The sequence below is a fragment of the Papaver somniferum genome, chromosome 8 (assembly GCF_003573695.1).
Source record: "Papaver somniferum cultivar HN1 chromosome 8, ASM357369v1, whole genome shotgun sequence".
Taxonomy (NCBI): Eukaryota; Viridiplantae; Streptophyta; class Magnoliopsida; order Ranunculales; family Papaveraceae; genus Papaver; species Papaver somniferum.
In genome coordinates, this window is record NC_039365.1 from 85073907 (window position 1) to 85094438 (window position 20532).

A 20532-nucleotide genomic window follows, 5' to 3' on the forward strand; every position below is an offset into this window, starting at 1 on the left:
GCAATTAAAGAACGCCCCAGTCCTCGGGGATCCGAAGCCGGTTTTCACGCCAGTAGAGCCCGTAAAAGAAATCAACATAGGAACGGAGGAAAACCCGAAGATGATCAAAGTAGGGACCATAATGGACGAAAAGAGAGAAGATTCCCTGACCAAGTTACTTAAAGAATACGCAGATGTATTCGCCTGGAAATTAGGAGATATGCCTGGGATTGACCCAAAAATAATCCAACATGAGCTGCGCATCAAACCAGGCACGCCACCTTTCAGACAGAAAATAAGAAAAGTCGCGCCGGAATATCATAAGGCAGTGGAAAAAGAACTTCGAAAACTACTAGACGCAGGTTTCATCAAGGAGGTCAAGTACCCTACGTGGATCTCCAATATGGTCGTCGTTCCTAAGAAAAATGGGGGGGTTAGGATATGCATCGATTTCACTAACCTCAACAAAGCATGTCCAAAGGATAGCTATCCATTGCCAAGCATAGACCAGCTGGTAGAAGCAGTAGAAGGATATGAAGAACTGTCATTCATGGATGGACATTCTGGCTACAACCAAGTGGCCCTGGCAGAAGAGGATCAGCCACACACAGCGTTCTACACACCACATGGTCTTTATTGCTACACTAGAATGCCTTTCGGACTTCGAAACGCAGGGGCAACATACCAAAGAATGGTCGATGCTATTTTCAGGCCATGGATTGGAAGCACCTTAGAAGTCTACGTTGACGATATGCTCGTCAAAAGCAAGCTGCGCAAAGATCACCACAAGGATCTGAGAGACATCTTCGAAGCAATGAGGAAACACCGCATGAAAGTAAATCCAGAGAAATGTACTTTCGGTGTCACCTCAGGGAAATTCCTCGGGTATTTGGTAACAAAAAGGGGCATCGAGGTAGACCCAGTGAAGATTCAGGCCATAGTAGAAATGCCATCCCCAAAGAATTTAAAAGAAGTTCAGAAGCTCAATGGGTCCATAGCAGCCTTGGGCAGATTCATTGCCCGATCTTCGGACAAATGCAGACATTTCTTCAATATTCTCAAAAAAGGGAGCAAGTTTGAATGGACCGCAGAATGCGAAGAAGCCTTCCAAAAAATCTTCCGATCCTGCAGAAGCCGGATCCTGATGAGGTTTTGGAATTATACATAGCAGCAACCGAAGACGCAGTCAGCGCAGTGTTGGTCAAAACCAATACGAAGATAGAACAACCTATCTATTACGTCAGTAAGACCCTCAATTCTGCGGAAAGGAACTACACAAAGATCTAACAGCTTATCCTAGCATTGGTATGGGCTACTCAAAAGGTGAGAACCTACTTCCTAACTCACTTCGTCCGGGTCCCATGCAAAGCACCACCGGAAGCAGTCCTCAAAAGCGCGGGAAAAGTGGGCAGAATAGCCAAGTGGAACACCCACCTGGACCAATTCAACATCATTCATGAAATTCAACATTCTCTAAAATCCCAAGTTTTGGCGGATTTCTTAGCATACCTTCCCCTGGACAACGACGATGAGATCAAGGGAATACCAGAAGCCGAGGAAGAAAGCAAGGATCCAATGGATATCCTCGAACCCTCGAGTCAAAGACAATGGGAATTCTTCGTCGACGGTTCCAAAAATAAGGAAGTAGCAGGAATAGGCATTGTCATCACCACCCCAACCGGAGAAAGGATTGTACAAGCACTCAGGTTAGAATTCAAAGAGCATACCAACAACATCGTCGAATACGAGGCAGTCGTACATGCACTCCGAATAATAATAGAGATGGGAGTAGCCGACGTAAGACTAACAAGTGATTCACAACTTGTCATACGACAAATAGGGCTCGAGTACAACGTGTACGATGACACCCTCTCAGCTTACATGGCCTTGGTCCAAACATTGGCGTCACAAATTCCGAACATCAAGTTCCGGCACTTATGCAGAAGGGATCTCAGGCACGCAGATGCCCTGGCATATATATCATCCATGCTGAAGGACGAAAGCATCGAAGCTATTAAAATAACAAGGGTATACGAGCCTTCGATTACACCTCAATTCTCCTTCGCTACCAATCAAGATACAGTGGAAGAAAATACCGAAGACCAGGTAGGAGAGGACATCCATAACGATTTCGACGAAGAAGATATCCTGTCAAGAGCAAATCAAGACGAAGACTTCAGCAACGAAGATGATTGGAGAACGGTGATCCATGCGTTTCTCGAAAAGGGAAGTTTACCCGCGGACCATAAACAGGCTAGGAAAATACTCTCCAAAGCAGGAAGATATGATCTTCGGGATGGGGTCCTGTACAAGAAATCCTTCCTCGGACCGTTACTACGTTGCTTATCTCGAAAAGAGGGGCACCGAATTCTAAATGACATCCATTATGGGGACGCAGGGAATCATAGCGGTATGAGATCACTAGCCGACAAAGCCAAAACGCAAGGATATTACTGGCCCACGATGATACAGGATGCCGCAAGAATGTCCCGACGATGCGAAGAATGTCAGCGTTTCGCCAAAAAGATACACGCGCCAGCAACAATGTTAAATTCTGTAGATAGCCCGTGGCCATTCGCAAAATGGGGCATAGATATCGTCGGGCCTTTCATCGAAGGATCAGGGAAAAGACGATTTTTGATAGTAGCCACGGACTACTTCAGTAAATGGGTGGAAGCTAAAGCCTTAGCTAGGATCAGAGACGTGGATGTGTTTACTTTCATATTCCAGAACATCATCTGCAGGTTCGGCATACCAGCAGAAATCGTATCCGATAATGGTAAGCAATTACAAGGGAAAAACATAGACATGCTCTTCGATGCTTTCAAAATAAGGAAGAACAAATCCACCCCTATATACCCTCAAAGCAACGGACAAGCGGAAGCCACCAACAAGACCCTCGCCCTTATCCTCAAAAAACAATTAGACGAACATAAGGGGCGGTGGTGTGAACAGTTACACAATGTGTTATGGGCATACAGGACAACGCGAAGATCTGCCACTGGGGAATCCCCGTTTCTTCTCACTTATGGAGCTGAAGCAGTCATCCCTACAGAGATACTCATGCCAACCACAAAGACCGAAGCGTGGGAGAAAAATCTCACAACAGACATGATGTTAGAGAGATTGGACGACCTAGAAGAAAGAAGGGAAGCAGCATTGCAGAAGATGGAAAATTACCAACGAAGACTTGCAAGGGAGTACAACAAAAAGGTAAAGCTTCGGAATTTTGTAGAGGGGCAGTATGTGTTGAGAACAATCCCACAGTATCAACGAGAGAAGAGATGGGGAAAGTTAGCACCTACGTGGGGAGGACCTTTTATAATACACGATATTGCGGGAAGCGGTTCCTACTACCTTCGTAATCTGAAAGGCGAAGTCCTCCGACATCCTTGGAATGCTAAGTGGCTCAAACCATACTTCCCATAGGGGCAACGCAGCCTTGCAACTGCGTGAAGGGTACCAGAAGAAGAAGGGAGCGTGACCACTCTACATGTTTCTATCTCTGGACGAGGAATTGCAGGCCTCAACCTATCAATCAAACAAGCTTTCTATATATCAACTAAACCTATCGACAATATTGGGGAAAGTAGTTAATCTACAATCTCTCAGGGCTCCCCCGTCAGTGTCCATAAGTGTAAGACCAGGGGGAAGGCACCCAGCAGAAAGAGATACCCAACCAATCTTAAGGCAACGGGTCGACGGAATGGGTGTATGTAAATTTTTTAACCCCATATCCTAGAACGTTGCCTCGGCCCCCACCGTCTGGGAATCCTCTGGCCAAGGGTTCGCCAGCGGGGTGACAGGTCTCAAGCCGATCACGAAGGTACCTCCCTTCGGGATCGCACCCAAACACTTCAAATCCTCTTATATTTTTAGAGTCTTTCATCACAATGACTAAAATAAAACAACAAACTGATATTGCAGGTATATCAAAAAAATGATCCATTTCATAAAGGTTGGTTACAAAAAGCGACAAGGCCATGGATTGTAAATATACACATCCAAAATTTACAAGGAATACACACCAAAAATATTCTCTTTTCACCAAAAATTTACAAGGAATCTCAACGGAAGGATAACGATGCTGCGGTCTCTACTTAGAAGAGGCCACATCAGCAGGATTGTTCCGAAGAGTTGAAGGGACGCTCCCACCAGACGAGGGTCCCGAAGAGCCAGGCAGGGAAGCAGGCACTGGACGACGTGGATAGCTTTTCACAAGGCCATGCTCGGTCTTAAGGCCAAGCTCAATCTTCTCCAGCATCTTGTTTGTCTCCTCAGCCAATTGACACCGAGCCTTGTGCTTAATAACTATCGTCCGCTGTTGGGCTTGGGATAACAATGAAGACAGACGATTCACTTCTTTAGAAGCTGCACCAACGGCCTCTTCGCGGGACGCCGCCAAACTCTTAAAATGATTAGTCTGTTCTTCCTGCTGCGTTAAGGAAGATTGAGCCTTTTTAAGTTTTCATTTGCAACGCGGAGTTGTCCCTCGAGCTCTGAAAAAGACAACACAAGGGAGTTAGCACAGTAAAGACACAATCACACTCGATGAAATAGAGTTATACCTTCGACACAAGCCGAAGCCTCTTCATACTCATTAACAACCGCATCTCGCGCTTCATCAAGATGGTCATATTCCGCGGATAATTTCTTATAATCTAGTTGAAGGTTGGTGAGAGTAAATTGACTGGCATCTAATTCTACCTGCTTCATCGAATCCATGTGACGAAGGTGGTCGACCTCTTTGTTTATCTCTGATACCCCCTTGCTCAATCTGTACATACACACTTCAAGATTTCTCTCAGACTCAGCCTGACGAGCTACTTCAGCGCGGGACGCGGCAAGGGCCTTGCTTAGAGCATCGGCTTCGGCACGGGCATTGTCCCTTTCTCTGGCAAGACACACACTATCCTTAACTCCTGGAAAAGGGAGGGATCGAGCCTTTTGTAATTCCTCTTCCAGAAGTTGTATCCTAGACTCCAACAAGGAAGTACGCTCATGGGATTCCCGCAAATTCTCACGTGTCCACAACAGTGTACCGTTGAATAAAGCACGGTCATGGTTATACAGATTCTGCATATCAACTATCTGAACATGCCTTGCGCGCCATACCTCAGCCCGAGCGTCCCACTTTTTGGCTTCGCTTTTAATTTTCTCAACAAGCTCTTTGATACGAGATTTCTGCCGTGCCCTTTCATTGCGGAGCCATATCAGCTCGGGGATGCCACCCACTGAAGATAGCGTGGGGAGACTCAGACAGAACACCCTAAGTAATGAAGGAATTATGACACATTGCGAGGGAAAAAGAGGAAAAAGAGCCAAACCTGTGAAAGCTGAAACTTGGCCGCGAGTTTGTTCTAACTCGGCGCGAACGACTGCAAGCTCTGAACGAAGACCAGCCTCCGCTTCACCCAGCTTTTCTTTCTCTTTGAGGTTTTTCTTCAGCTCTTCAATTTCCACCTCAGCCGCAGATAATTCCTTTTCTCTGTGACGAAGCTTAGCCTCGAGCTTCAGAGATTTCGCTTTGAAGAACTGATACACACGTGGTTACAATGCTCACTCCTCATCATCTACACATCAAGACGACAAACATTATTTTACCGAAGAATTCGATCGTCACGAAGAAATATGTACGAAAATTTACCTCCAAGACACGCTGCTGAGGAAAGCCATATTGATACCCGTCGGCTATGGCCATCATATCCGCAACGGAAGAAGGAGTCTCAAACACAAGGGTAGCTTCGGGAACACTCAAATTTCTTCCCCAGGCCTCAGATACCCGCGCCTTGGAAGACATTTCCATCATACGACGGGTATACGCATCAGAATCCTTTTCACCAGTAATAACCGGGGCGGGATGAGGGACAAATAGCAGATCCTTTTTCTTGAGCCAATCCATTATGGCGTCCTCACCCTCAGATGTCGGCGAATGAGGAAGATCCGCGGCAGGCGAATCAATCACCGACTTCCCCTTTTCTGATACGGCCCCTTCAGCACAAAAGTCGGCACCAACATGCGCACCATGATCCTCCGCGCCACCATCCTGAACAGCAACGTCTTCTTTATCTGCAACCCCGAGCACATCCCAATCGTCATTGGGGGAAAGTAGAGAGAAGTCCTCAGGAAAATCGAGGGCATCGTCGAAGAACTCCCCTGTGGAATACATCCGGTCAAAAGAAAACTCTTGAGAAAGGGTGGGGAGAGTATCCGCGGCATCACCAGCAGGGACAGAAATATCACCATTAACACCGCCATCAGCTACCACGGCGTTGTTTCTCCCTTCATCACCATCATGACCCGCACGGACCTCTTCTTCGACATTGAGAGGGGAAGTATCAGTACGTTCCTCCCCATCCGTAATCTCCTCATCCTCAGCAAACTCTTCGTTCACCGGACTGGTAACTTCTTCATGAGCCTCAGCCTCACCCATCACAATGGTAGAAGACTGCTTCGGCTTAATCTTTTTCTTCTTCGACACCTGAACCAACACCACAAAAGAGTTATTTTTCCCCGAACAGTTGAATTTCTAAAGAAGGAAAAGTGCAGCTAGAAACCGCATACCTGGGCAGTCGAGGCACTCCTCGGTGGAAGTATAGCACCAGAACCTTCCTCCTCGTCTCCCTCAACGACGTCAAGGGCATAAGGAAAATTCATACCTGAGAAGTTTAAACGCCAGGGACAGAAATCTCCATAACGAGCAGGAGGAGATTCACGTGGCCTGCTACTCTCAGTAGGACGCCAACCGCGTGGACCGGGAATCCAACCGTACGCCCAAGGACCAACAACTTCGATAACGGTAGTGTGCCACTCGTAGTCATGGTCGCGCTTGATCCTCTCGCGTGCCGGAAAAAGTTTCCGCTGACTAGACCCTTCCGTGCCGGGAACATACTTCAGCTTGGCATCGCTGACCTCATTTCACAGACGAATTTCGCCCCGAGGAGCAGCGAGATTCCGAAAGCTAACACTCCACGGCTTACGGTTCCTACTATTGACGTAATCACCGAAGGAGTTATTGAAATTCTCAGGAGTATACCATTCCTTCTCCGCGGGATTGGGAACGTAACAAGTCATTGTCGTCTCTCCCTTACTCCGCAGATAGCACTCCCTCAGTGCACGGAGATAATTCCCCGATAGTTGCGATACAGAACGGCTGTGAGTATTGGTGGAAGAGCCTTCACGACTAGCAAGCACATCATAGTAGAAGGAATCACCTGACTTGTACAACGGCAGCATAAGACCAGCTTCGAACGCTCCAACCGTAGTCAACAAATGAAATTCATCGAACTCATACCTTGAGATAAGCTCATAAGTAATATCATCCTCAGGGGCATAGAAACGAACCTCGAAGGCTTGAAGCTCATGCTTTTCCTTGAATATTTCGAGATCAATATGCTTGAACGTTATTTTTTTCTTGCTGACCGAAACGCTGCGTATCAATGGGGCAGCCTCATCCTCCTCGGCGGGACCGGATGAACCAATGAAAGCCTCGGAAGCCTTTCTCTTCAAAGAAGGATTTTTTGAAGACTCAGCCCTCGGAACACCACCTTTGGTATTCTTCCCTTTAAAAGAACTTATAGGAGGGGGCGGCAGATGACGCTCGGGCTCTACAGAACATAGAGGAGGAACATCAAAAGCGACAGCACGAGTCGGTGGCTGCGTACTCCTAACATCATCACGAGGACGAGACACCGCGCGATCGACAACTTTTCGAGACCCAGAAGGATTTGTCGAAGGAACCTCTTCCCTAGAAGATGAGGCCTTCGCCCCAGAAGAAACTCGATTTCTACGAACATCATCTTGAGACTCTCTACGCGGAGGAGATCTCGATAGACCAGAACCAGGAGTCTGATAAGGAAGCCGCGGACGGTCAGACATGGCTGCGAAAAGATTAATCATAAACAAGTCAAAAACAAACACAAGGACATCATAAGATCAAAAAATCCACATAAATAGCAATCCACACACGATAACGCAGAAACCCTAAAATTAGCATACATGCTCGAAACTCCCTAAATCACTACCCTGAAAGGCTCAAGCAAAACAATGGCCTCCTTGATTTAAGACGAATAACAGGGGCAAACTAGCATGCAAGCATTAAAAGAAGTTCTTCATCACAAACAAGGGACAACAGTAGCAGAAAATTTACAAATCAACATAGCGTAAAACAGTGGAAACAAAGAAAAGAAAAAACTTACCAGCAAAAACAGCAGCAGAAAGAACAAATCAGAAATAAATAGGAGACAAGTGTGATTAATGCTAAGGCGGAGAGAATTTAAGGACTGAAGAATGAAGACTGACAGAGAATTTAAATGAAGACTGACAGAGAATTTAAGGGCTGAAGAACAAGGAATGAAGAGCAAGGAATGAAGACGGAGAGAATGAAATTAATTTTTCTCTCTTCCTTAATATACTCGAAAGAAAGAGGAGGAAGTTAAGAGAGGAATGGGAAACGTGCCCATTAAATGAGCAATTAATGCACGAATAAAGAAACATGCCCACGTATCTAGGAGAGAGGAAGAATATGTAACAACTATTTTCTTCAATGCTCCCGCTAAACTCTCAAGCCCGAAGAAAAGGGGCAAATTGTGTGCACATATTTCATCATCAAACACGTGTATATAGGAACATACGTGGAGAGCATGCGGACAAAGTCATCAAAGCATGATGACATGTGCCCACAACCAAGATGCCCATCCCGCCGACGTTGGATCGTTTCCCGAACAAATCTAAGGGCAGAAGTTAAAGGATGTTCCGGTAACACGCTGTACTGCGGAGCACCAAATAACTCCCAAAGAGTTACTTTATCTCATCCCCAAAAGAAGCCAAGATCAACGATGGAGAGAAGATGTACTGACATGGACGCGACAGAGGCAGAGAACACTTGCCTGACACGAGCAGACGCCTCAACTACCCGCATTAAACACTCTGAGCAGCATACGTGTCGACCAACCCGTGGAACGAACGAGGATGACTCTGCGTGATGAAGTTACGAACGAAGACCCCTGCGTGATGGACACAAAACACAAGAAGATAAGGTTCCAACGGCCTTCAGAGATGGGTCCCACACTCTAACCCTATAAATACCCCCTCTCCACCAAGAGTAAAGGGATCGAAAAAACTGGGGAAGGAGAGAGAGAAAAGATTGTAAGTGTAAGTTAGTCCTTTACAATAGATAGACCTATGTAAACTACAAAGTCACTCGACTATTTTTGTAACCATCAAGTACATAGTGAAACAACAACCCCGTGGATGTAGGCCTTAGTGCTGAACCACGTAAATCCCGGTCTCATTTACACTTCAGCACTTTATTTTTGTCTAACGCTTCATGAGTTTTACTTTTATGCTTCGTTTTCTTTATCTCCCCTTGCGTAAACGCCACTCGCAGTATTCTTAGATGAGGCTATGATAAACCCGAAGGTTTTGAGCCAAGGAATCAATGCCATTGTATTATCAGCACGAGTTGGTACCTAGAGTTTGAATATTGTTTGTGAACATATAAATGCCTACGTGATTTACATGTTCACACGAACATTCGAATATTCTTAATGATCTCAATAACTTCGGATTAAACCCAATCTGGACTTGAATCTATTGTTGTTGTTGAGGCAGCTTCTCGACTAGCCAACGACAGCTAAATATATTACTGGAACTCCCACTGCCATCAGTTGCGTCTCATGCAGATACTATCTCCATTCTTGCCTTCGAAAACCCATCTTATCCTTCTCCTACACAACATCTGCAACCATCTCAGTCTCGGCAATTCAATATTTCACGATACAAATCACCACTGACCTTCCTCCACCTGTTACAATGGCGTTCTTGTTAACTGTCGAGAATATGAATTCACGACTCATCAAAGTTGCTGTCTCAAGGACTTCAGCTAAGCCCGCAATCCATTGCTGTCGATCACCGTTCAGTTAACCCATCTCTGCCATCGTCGGCCACGCCGTTATTCTCAGGTTCTTCTTCTTGTATGTTTCCACGACACACATTCAGGCCAAGTATGACCCGAATCCATTACTCCCAGTACAGACCCATCACACAAAATCCATCTCTTTGTAGTGTGCGGTTAATTCCGTCTTCAAGTAGTGATGTTGAAATACGCCAGGTGTTGGTACGGAGTAGAGAAAACTCCAGTTTTCGAACTTCAAATGTTAAGAAGAAAATGCTCACGTATTCCACCAGCCCATGTGTCACTTAAATGGTTTTAGAGAGTATCATCCCTTAGGTGCACAGCATGCACTAAATGTGCTGGCCACAAATAGTTAACCTTGGTAGCCAATAATAATTAGGCTCTCCCCAGAAGGTTCCGTAAGTAAATTTGGTGATGGTTGTCGCAAACTTCATTTAGTGGATCAGGCCATGTCCCAGTTTAAACCTTTTACCTCACGACACCATTTCGACTCCCTTCTGTTCTCAAGGTAACTAGACTGGTTGCTGATATATGGAAATATCAGGCCAACCCGGTTGTTGATACATGGAGATACCAGGCCAATTTCATTTCATCATTGTTGTTACTCATACATGGAGATAACAGGCTAACCCGGTTGCTGATACATGGAAATACCAAGTCAATCCCATTTCATCATTGTGGTTGCTGATATATGGAAATACCTGGCCAACCACATTTTTGCCATTTTCGTCGCAAACACCATTAAGTCTCACATTTTACTGTCTATTCGTTGGATGATCGAATTCACTTGTACTTTCTACAAAAGCACTAAAATAGTATTAGCAACTAAAATATTGTATCCTAGCTAATATAAATATGGGTATAAAATGTAACATTTACATGCTTATCAATAGGCCAGCTCAGTTGAAAGTCGACAATAATGACTGATCCGCATGGCTTCTATTCCAGTACTCTTACCATCTTTCATTGCCAAACCATCTGGCCCTAAAACTTCAAAATCGTTTGCTTGTTTGGTCCACCTTTCCATTATAAAATAAGGTGGAATCTCCGCCACATAGAACCGAAGTACTTAAACATGATGCAAATGCCTACATAGTATGCCAACAAACTCAAATTTACGGCAGTTATATACACCAATTTTTGTCACCTCGTTAATCTTCACAGGTAAAAGTTTCTTTGGTTTCATCACCTAACAATGCAAGTCCAAATGTAATAGATTGGTGATGTGGTTTGTACCCGTGAATGGAGCAAACGACGTAGAATATTTATTAGTCTTGTACGTAGTATCAAACGCAACAGCATCTCCAAACCTTCTATAGGCCATTCGTGAACGTGCATCAACCCAAAATATATTCGCTGCCCTCCCAAATTCTTCAGTTTTTACGGCATAGTAAAAATTGGGATTTCAATTGTTCTTTTTCTAAAATAATTCATCACAGCTTCTGCATCTCCCACCTCTATTAGAGATTGTCTAACTGTTCTCAAGTGATTATACACATCCCTCGGTGTAAATCCGATATTCTCACTTTCTCCAAATAGAGATGCTACCTTTCCAACCGGAAGCCTCTCTTTGTTAAATTTCTCAGCTAAGCTCTTGGCAGCAGGAGGCATATACTTGCTTGACCTCATTAAATGTCGATTTTTAGGGGAAACCATGACATGATTGTGGTCTTCTCTAAATATATTTATATACCAAGTCTGATGTTTTATGTCAAAAGCTATGCGGATCATTGCCTTGCAATCAGACTTCATTGATGAAGTATTTCTTTTTCTTTTAAGATCGATCTCGTCTTGATCAGGTCTACTTACGTGAATTCCTTCGCAACCACATACAAAAATCACTCTAGTTATACGTGGTCCTCGTCCAGTAGCATATGATGATCGTTTACGAATTGAAAATCCCAAGCTTTTTCCATATTCTGTGTAATAATTCTCTGCCTCTTCAATAGAAGAAAAATACATGTACATGGCAGGTTTTGACAGCTTTCCATCACTAGGTACTTCTGTATCTTCATCCATATTAGTCATTTGTCTGTAGAAGGATATGAAAATCATAAGACACTTGAAAATGGAGCAGAAGGCAGTCAAAATTGTAACCCTAGAAATACCCAAATTAATAATTGAAGATAGAAATACCCTGGAAAATCATAACAATTACGAATTGAAGGCAAACAAAACTTAAGAAATACCCAATTTGAACACTACGGAAAATTAAGAATCAAAATTTTAGGGATATGAAATATTATAATGATATTATACAAAATCATATCTTTTCCAAATCTGAATTCGAAATTTGTTACTTATACTATATAACTTCAATAAAAAAAGCTCAACCCATATTTTCAAATATCAATAGACAAGTAGCAAACGAGAAGGATTATGAAAACATTGGAGAAAACCCTAAAAATCAAATGATATCAGAATTTTTACTTACCTCAAGAAAAACGGATTAACATAGATAGGCGAGCAGAACCAGAGTAATTAGTCATGGTAGCAATTGTTGGGGTGATATCAATGGGGAAAGGAAAAGAAAAAATTGAAATGGCGTTAAGTTTCTGATCCCGTATGGAAGAGAGAAGAGGAAGAACCTCGTGATATTAAGTTTCTGATCTAATGATGGAAATGAAAATATTTTGGGAATTTTAAAAAAATGTCACACTTCCAATTTCCTGTTTAAGAAAGTGTCATTGGTTTTTTTAGAATTTATAAAGTGCCACAACCGTTAGATATTCCGTCAAGGCCCACCAAACTGGTCTATAATCATTAAACAAGTCAAGCAAATGTCCATCTTCACCCATTTACCCTTCATATTCGGTTTCTTATTTTTTCTTCATTCGCTTCACTCACAGCGGCAGCCATGAATCCATGATATCATCTCCATCAGAACCACCATAATCACCACCTCTTTTTCCTTCTTCTTCTAATCTTCTTCTTCTCCATACAGAGATAAAGTTATGCTTTTTATTTCAGAGTTAGGTTTAGGGGATCAATTCGTGAAGAACTTAGGGGAGAAATTGAGAAGATGAAGCCGTTCTAAGGAGAAAACGAGAGTTTATGAAGAATTACTCAATGGGTTTGCTTCTAAGTTAGGTTAGGGATTGTTGCTGGTGGCTGAGAGCAGATCGAGAAGAAATCTAGGGTGGATTCAGTTTCGAACAAGGAAGTTGGGGATTCTGAAATTAGGGTTTGTGTGATATGATTGAGTTAGGGTTTGGACTGGTTTGAGGTATAGGTGACGCAGAAGCTACTGAAGAGGTGGAAATCTGTTAAAATTAATTGAAAAAAGGAAAAACACAGGTGAATGGGGCTCATGTTAATGGCAAGGTGCAGATATCTAGTCCAGTGGTTGAATCGAATGGAAAATTTCAAGAATTTTGGTTCAATTCTTCGGTAATAATACCATTTGGTTCATCTGTATTCTTATTGTGAGCTTTTTCATGTTATCTTATTTTGATTTTGTTTGAAATTGATTTACAAATTGAACTATTGGTGAGTCTAAGATGGAATTGGAGGTACAGGAACTCCTGCAGTTAGCTTGTGTTGTTGTTGTGCTTTGAACTAAAGTTGAGATGCAAGTCTGATGTTGGTGGTGTTTCAATTGAATGATGCTATTACAGGATGTATTGAACTGTTTAGATGAATGTCTAGGGAAGGTACAAACTACAGGTGCAGAGATTTTTAAAATGGTGCTGGTTATTGCAGTGTATATGATGCTGTTATGGGTTATAATTATACTTCAATGAGAATGAAACGCTGGTAGCTAGGGGACAGTTGCAGGTGGATGCTATTTTGAGCAGTGGGTGGTGCTGGATCAAATGATTTTAGCAAGAGAATAATGGAGCTTGAAGCTGAGAAAATACAAGTATTGCAGCTAAAGTGCAGGCTATGGATTGAGGTGGTATTGAGTTGCGGGTTGTTTTCTGTTGTTGCAGTGACTCACGACTTAACTCGGTAATGACTCGCTATGATAACTTGATCTAACTCAGTATAGTGAGATGATTCCAGGACATAGATGTCTTTTACTAAGCTGAATAACTGCCACCTATGCACTAACGGAAGTTAACTGTTTTTTGAAAATAACGGGATGGAAAAGGTCAAATGTGTGGCATGAAATAAATTCTGAAAAAAATGATGGCACTTTCTTGAACATGAAATTGGAAGTGTGGTACTTCATTAAAATCACGGGTCGCACTATAACCCGCGTTTTTCATAGTAAATATAAGTCGTTCTTGATATTGTATCCAACAATCTTAACCGTTATTTATGTTTCAAATCCATGGCTGAGGTGGATTGTTCGTGGTTGTCTAATTAACGTTGTACCCCGATCCCTCCTCTCTAAAAAAATCTAATTATTTACCTGAATACAATCTTACAAGTTCCATTAATATCGTTAATTTACTAAAATAAACAAAGCCAATGGTTAATATACATATCAATCATAGCAAAAATGTCAGATTTGACTAGATTTTCTGATCTGAACCGTATATAATTAAAAAAAAAAAAGAAAACAATATTTATTCTTATGCGACAAAAGGTATGGAAAAAATTACTCATATTACAAATATACAAAAAAAATTCCAATTATATAAGAAGAATATTTCCATACTTAATAAGTACGAAAGAATTACAAACTTTTGGTTGGCAACCTAGCAACAAGCTGGGCTCCAACACCTTTTCGAATAGCAATACCTAATATATGAAAAATAAAACTACCATAATATTTCTATATTTGTTGAAGAAATTACTTTTTACGTTGCAAATATTTAACTAATTTTGGAAGTCCGTGATATTTTTTCTTTTTTAATTGTCTTTTGTAATCAAATAATCTCAAATTATAATAAAATACATAAATTCTAAGATATCGATTGATATTATTACCATAACAAAATATTTTTCAAAGTTTAGTGACTCTTTATATAAGGCACTATTGCAAGAACTGCATTTGTTTGCGTACTATTTTTTTTCTTTTCTTTCATAGTTGTTTGTTTTCTTTCGTTGTTGTTTTTCTATTGTTTCTTGAAATTGAGATTTCTGATAGCTAATTTATTTTCGTTATTAGATTTTTAGGTGCAATAAATACTTCCAAAAGAAGTTGTGGCAGAGGGAACGCTCATGAATACTAATATTATAAGTGAGTAAATTGATTTAATATGACTTCTATTGGTTTTAGGATTTTGTTTTTGGATTTCGTTTGAATTTTTTGTTGATGTTTAATTGGTGTTTACATTTTCTGGTTGGACTACATACGAGGAGAAGCATACGAGGTACCAAGCTTAATAGTAACTCAATTTCTTGATCAAATTCTTATAAGAGTCTAATTTTAGAAAAACCAACAATTTTTTTAATAAAATATCAGCATTATTGGTTGTTCCATCAAATTTGTTTTATGGATGGTGTTATTCTATCATTTTCTGGATTAATAATTTTTGGTACGGCCTCCGTAATAAAGTGATCATGCAAGTATTACTCCTATTTTCATAGTCATTGCATTATTGAAATTACTTATTCCATCCATTTGTTTTCATACTCATTGCATAATTGAAATTACTTATTCCATACATTTGCATGTCCAGATTTTGGATGGGATCCTATATTTCAACCTGATGACTATGATTTGATGGGACCTAATGTAACCTATATTTATTCCATGTTATATTAAAGGTGACAAAAATATGTATATATATATATCCGAATTTAAAATACCCACGTTTATGTGTGCTTCTATATTAATCGTAAGAATATACATTTATTTCATGTAATTAAGAAAATTTAAACTATATTTAGGCGACACAAATGTGATATTTATAGTATTATCTATATATATCGTGTGTGTGTGTGTGAGTATACTAAATGAAGGTATATATCTTAAAAAGTAAAAGGAATAGATTATTTTGGATATTTATTAATATTGTTTCCAAAACTTTTTTCTTTTTGGAGCAAAGGAAAACAAAATGTCTGCAAATGATGCGTTCGGTAAATCTCTTTGTCTCTTTTAAGCCTTTTAAGTCTTTACATATGCATATGTGCAAGAATAAAATATTTAGGTTTATTGCATGGCGTCTATAATCGGGTTTGTAGCGGTGAAATCATTTTTTTCTTTGTGCTCCAAAGATTCTTCTTTGCTTTGTACTTTTGTTCTGCAGTCACTGATATTATGAACACAATACATAAACGTGGTTACGTGGCAACATAATCATTTCTTTTCCTTTATTTTTTCTAGGATTCTTCTTCGATTTTAGTTAGCCCATGATAATTTTCCTACCGGCTGGAATAACAATCGACTTTCTTGGACAAGCCAAATCTGTTGGACAAGGTTTATATTTAAACTATGCTTATTATGTTCCAAATGTGGATTTACAAATCTGCCGACGTTATCACATACTCCATAAAATATAATTTAGGTTGCTATATAATTGTTAGTAAAAAAAAATTAACATTAATAGCTGTGGTTTTGTTATTTTTTTCGCGCAAAAATGATTCACAATTACGATGTTCTTCCGATGTTCTTCCGAAATATGCTAACCAAGGTATTTCGTGTACATTTTCCTAACTTTTCCACTTTATACATGCAGAAGATATATGGATGTGGAACATACAACACCGATTAGCGTAAGTGTCTACTTCGTCTAAATGGGTGGATGAGGATTGTAAAATTCCGTTTATGCTGGTAGTAAGCCGTGAATTTGTTATGTGTCAAGAAAAATGAAATTGCATGTCCTTTTTGTTAGTTTTTACTGTCAATAGTCATGTAACTTTCTAAACATATGTAATTTTGTACTTCATAAATGCAATAATGTTCCATAAGTGGTGGTAGTGGCAGTTGTCGTCCCCATAATAAATAAAAATGCTCCAGAAGTAGTGGTACTGGCACTACTTGTCACCATAATAAACAAAGCACTCTTGAAAACTATAAGTTTTAGAAGATTAGAGATCTAGATCGAACTGTACAAACAAAAAATGGCTAGATGTTTTTTGGAATTTGGTAAGTTATATAATTTCCTTACATAAGTAACGCAACACACCACCGGTAGAAATGTACCTACCAAGAAACCAAATTTGGAGCCTATGACTTTTAGAACAAAGAGACCAAGAATATTAAACTTTGTATTGTTGTTTTTCTTTCAAACTCTTTATTCAAGTGAATGTCCTCTTGAGTATTTTATGGTTTTTATTGTTGATCCTAATCACCCCAATTATTATATCATAAAAGTTAAATAGTAAAATAATAACATTAACCAGTTTCCTGTTGTTTAACTTTATAAGCGGTCACCCGATGTGTAATTATACCAGGTTCCCCCAGTGCCTAACTTTATAATTCCATGATTCCATAAATCAAGATGTCATATCAAATTTGAGCTCATTTACATGTCTTAATTTTTCCTGTATAATGCTATGAAAGAAATTCTAAAACAACCATATTTGGTTTTCCGATCAAGTTATGAGTTCAAGATCGAACTTATTTACATGTCCTAATCTCCTGTATATAAGGCTATGAAAGAAATTGAAAAAAAAAATCTTTTTATCTTTGGAAAACTTTGTTAGTATTTATTTTGCATTAGCAGTACTCTTTCATTTCAGGATGCAATGTATGTTTACGTCAGAGGATATTGCATGAGGTAAACACATGCAGATGGAAACTTGATATGGCAGGAATATAGACAATTAGGAGAATTGATATCGATAAATATGATTTAGTATATTGGCGCTGATCATTTGTAAAAAGGGAAGCTCTCCTTAGAGATACCAGTCGGTACCCTATCTCCTTTTTCCTTTTTATCAGCATTTATAAATATACATTTTCTTTTGTTGTTATCGATGAATTCATCTAAATTGCACAATTTCATTTGACAATCGCAGTTACTAACATTTGCGTTCTTTTATGATGCCCTAGGATTATAATTAATCATTCATGTTGAACCCAAATCTTCCTTTTCCTACTGATCAAGAATAATGCAGCACACAAATAACAAAGAGAAACAATGTAAACATAAACACGAGAAGAAATTGAAGTCAAGAAATTCTATTAAGAATTTGTACCAATGCTTACAAACCCTTTGGATCAAAGCCTGTATTTATACTAAAAACAAAACGCCTAAGACAATTCCAAAAATACTGAACTTCTAACAAAAGAAAATACGTACTAAGCAAGCAAACCAAACAACTTCCTATGCAAGAAAAACTAACGGAACATTCTAGTTCCTTCTATAATAAACTCTTGTTTTCTTGTTATAGTTCAAAGACCACAGAGTCTTGATTGAACTCAATTTCTAACAGCCTCCCTCAATCCAAGACTCTGTAAACTTGTCATTCCCATCATTTCCCTTAGATTAATAAAAGTCTCAGCTTTCAAAGCTTTTGTGAAAATATCAGCAATCTATTCTTCACTTGGACAGAAACTCATAATAATCCTCTTATTTGTTACTAGTTCACGAATATAATGATATTTAATATCAATATGCTTGATTCTTCCATGAAAAACTGGATTCTTTGTCGGTGCAATAACTTAATTATTGTCACACACAACCTCTGTAGGACCTTTCTGTTTATGATTCAATAAGTCTAACATTCTTCTTAACCATACTGCATGAGTAGCACAATAAGCAACAACTATGTACTCAGCTTCAGCTGTTGAAAGAGCAACCACCTGTTGTTTTTTCGATGACCAACTAAAGAAGCTTGATCCAATATGAAAAACATAGCCTAAAGTGCTCTTTCTATCTTCAATATCTCCATCCCAGTCACTGTCAGCATACCCAATTAATTCAGATTCTTCTGATGATGTATAAAACATTCCCAAATCCATAGTGCCACAGAGATAACGCAATATGCGTTTTGCTGCTTGCAAATGAGATTGTCGAGGAGCTTCCATGAAACGACTAATTATTCCAACTCCATGCACAATATCTGGTATCGTGGCAGTTAAATACCTAAGACTACCAACTAATCTTTTGTACAAAGTTGGATCAACAAGCTCTCCTCCTTCTTCTTTTACTAACTTCAATATTCCTTCCACTGGAGTTAGAATTGGTTTACAGTTGTTCATGTTAAAAGGTTTCAAGATATTTGTTTGTACCCGAAATTACTTTTGGGCACGAAAAACGATTGAATCAATTATTTGGTGTGTATTTTGGGTTAGGAGGCGAATTGAAGAACAAATAATGAGACACAGGTTTAACGTGGTTCGGCATGGTTTGACTACATCCACGGACGAATCCCCTTGGGGAGTGATATTTTTATTGATTATGGAATAACAATGCATTTTTTTTTTATCTTTATTGGATCGCCCTTTCCTCTATCAGGGCATCCCTATTTATACAGTTGTTGATGGTGGTTTTTAGCTTAGGATTAAAATCGTAAAACCGTACAACCGACATGACGTCACTATGACTATTAGCACATTTATTGAATCGATCAGCATGCCTACGTAAGAATTACCAGGGTACCTTTTTTTTATGTGTCATATTCCACGGTAGAACCCTTAAAATTGACCGACATCATCTATGCCAAACCCTAATTATCATGCTACCGCGCCAAGGATGCCAACCATGCCAGCCGCACCACTGTGACAATGGAAAACCATGCCATCCACATCTCCACGCCAAGGCATCCCAACCATGCCAGACGCACCACTATGCTAATGGCAAACCATGCCAGCCACATCTCCGCGCCAAGGCATGCCAGCCGCACCACTGTGCCAATGGAAAACCATGCCAGCCACATCTCCGCGCCAAGGCATGCCAACCATGCCAGCCGCACCACTGTGCCAATGGAAAACCATGCCAGCCACATCTCCGTGCCAAGGCATGCCAACCATGCCAGCCACGTATACCGCGCCAAGGCATGCCAACCATGCTAGCCGCACCATGCGTCAATGGCATGCCAAACCCCTGGCCCCACCATCCCAAGCCAACCGCACTTTGCCTTGGCCCCAACCATGTTAGTCGCACCATGCGCCAATGGCATGCCAAACCCTTGGCCCCACCATGCCAAGCCAGCCGCGCCTTGCCTTGGCCCCAACCATGCTAGCCGCACCATGCGCCAATGGCATGCCAAACCCTTGGCTCTACCATGCCAAGACAATCGCACCTTTCCTTGGCCCCACCATGCCAATCCGTCCGTACCAAACCCTTGGCCCCACTATGCCAAGGCATCGGCGCCATTGGCCTTGGCCCCACCATGCCGGCCTTCCCTATGCGGCTACCAAAACAAAGGCGTGCGACGATCAACGCCCACCCTTCCATACTATATGCAAATCCTAGCCGTCCAAGGTCGCCAAACAACGCATGGTAACCTTTGACCCAAAAACCTAGTTTTGGCTACGCCAAACCACACCAAAGCATGCCATGCCACATGTGCCAATGGCATGCCAACCACCTTGCCGCGCCATACCATGCCGGCCTTCCCCATGTGGCTACCAAAATGAAGGCGTGCAATGATCAACGGCGACCCTTCCATACTAGATGCAAATCCTAGCCGTCCAAGGTCGCCAAACAACGCATGGTAACCTTTGGCCCAAAACCTTAGTTTTGGCCACGCCAAACCGCGCCAAGGCTTGCCATGCCACATGTGCCAATGGCATGCCAACCACCTTGTCGCGCCATACCATGTCGGAATTTCACATGCGGCTACCAAAACGA

The 20532-nt window shown here is 41.1% G+C and overlaps 1 protein-coding gene across 1 annotated transcript; it reads right to left on the reverse strand.

The window, feature by feature from the left end:
- Positions 1 to 10659: 10659 nt before the first annotated feature.
- On the reverse strand, positions 10660 to 12542 carry LOC113303206 (protein FAR1-RELATED SEQUENCE 8-like). Its single transcript, XM_026552227.1, has 2 exons — positions 12330 to 12542; positions 10660 to 11927 (listed from the first exon to the last, which is right to left on the reverse strand). Exon 2 carries the CDS (start codon positions 11921 to 11923, stop codon positions 11276 to 11278), a length of 648 nt encoding a protein of 215 aa, XP_026408012.1. The 5' UTR covers positions 11924 to 11927; positions 12330 to 12542; the 3' UTR covers positions 10660 to 11275.
- Between the last annotated feature and the right edge of the window lie 7990 nt (positions 12543 to 20532).

Bases quoted from the DNA above. Each gene is read 5' to 3' on its own strand.
- LOC113303206 (XM_026552227.1), bottom strand. From the start codon at position 11,923: ATGACTAATATGGATGAAGATACAGAAGTACCTAGTGATGGAAAGCTG.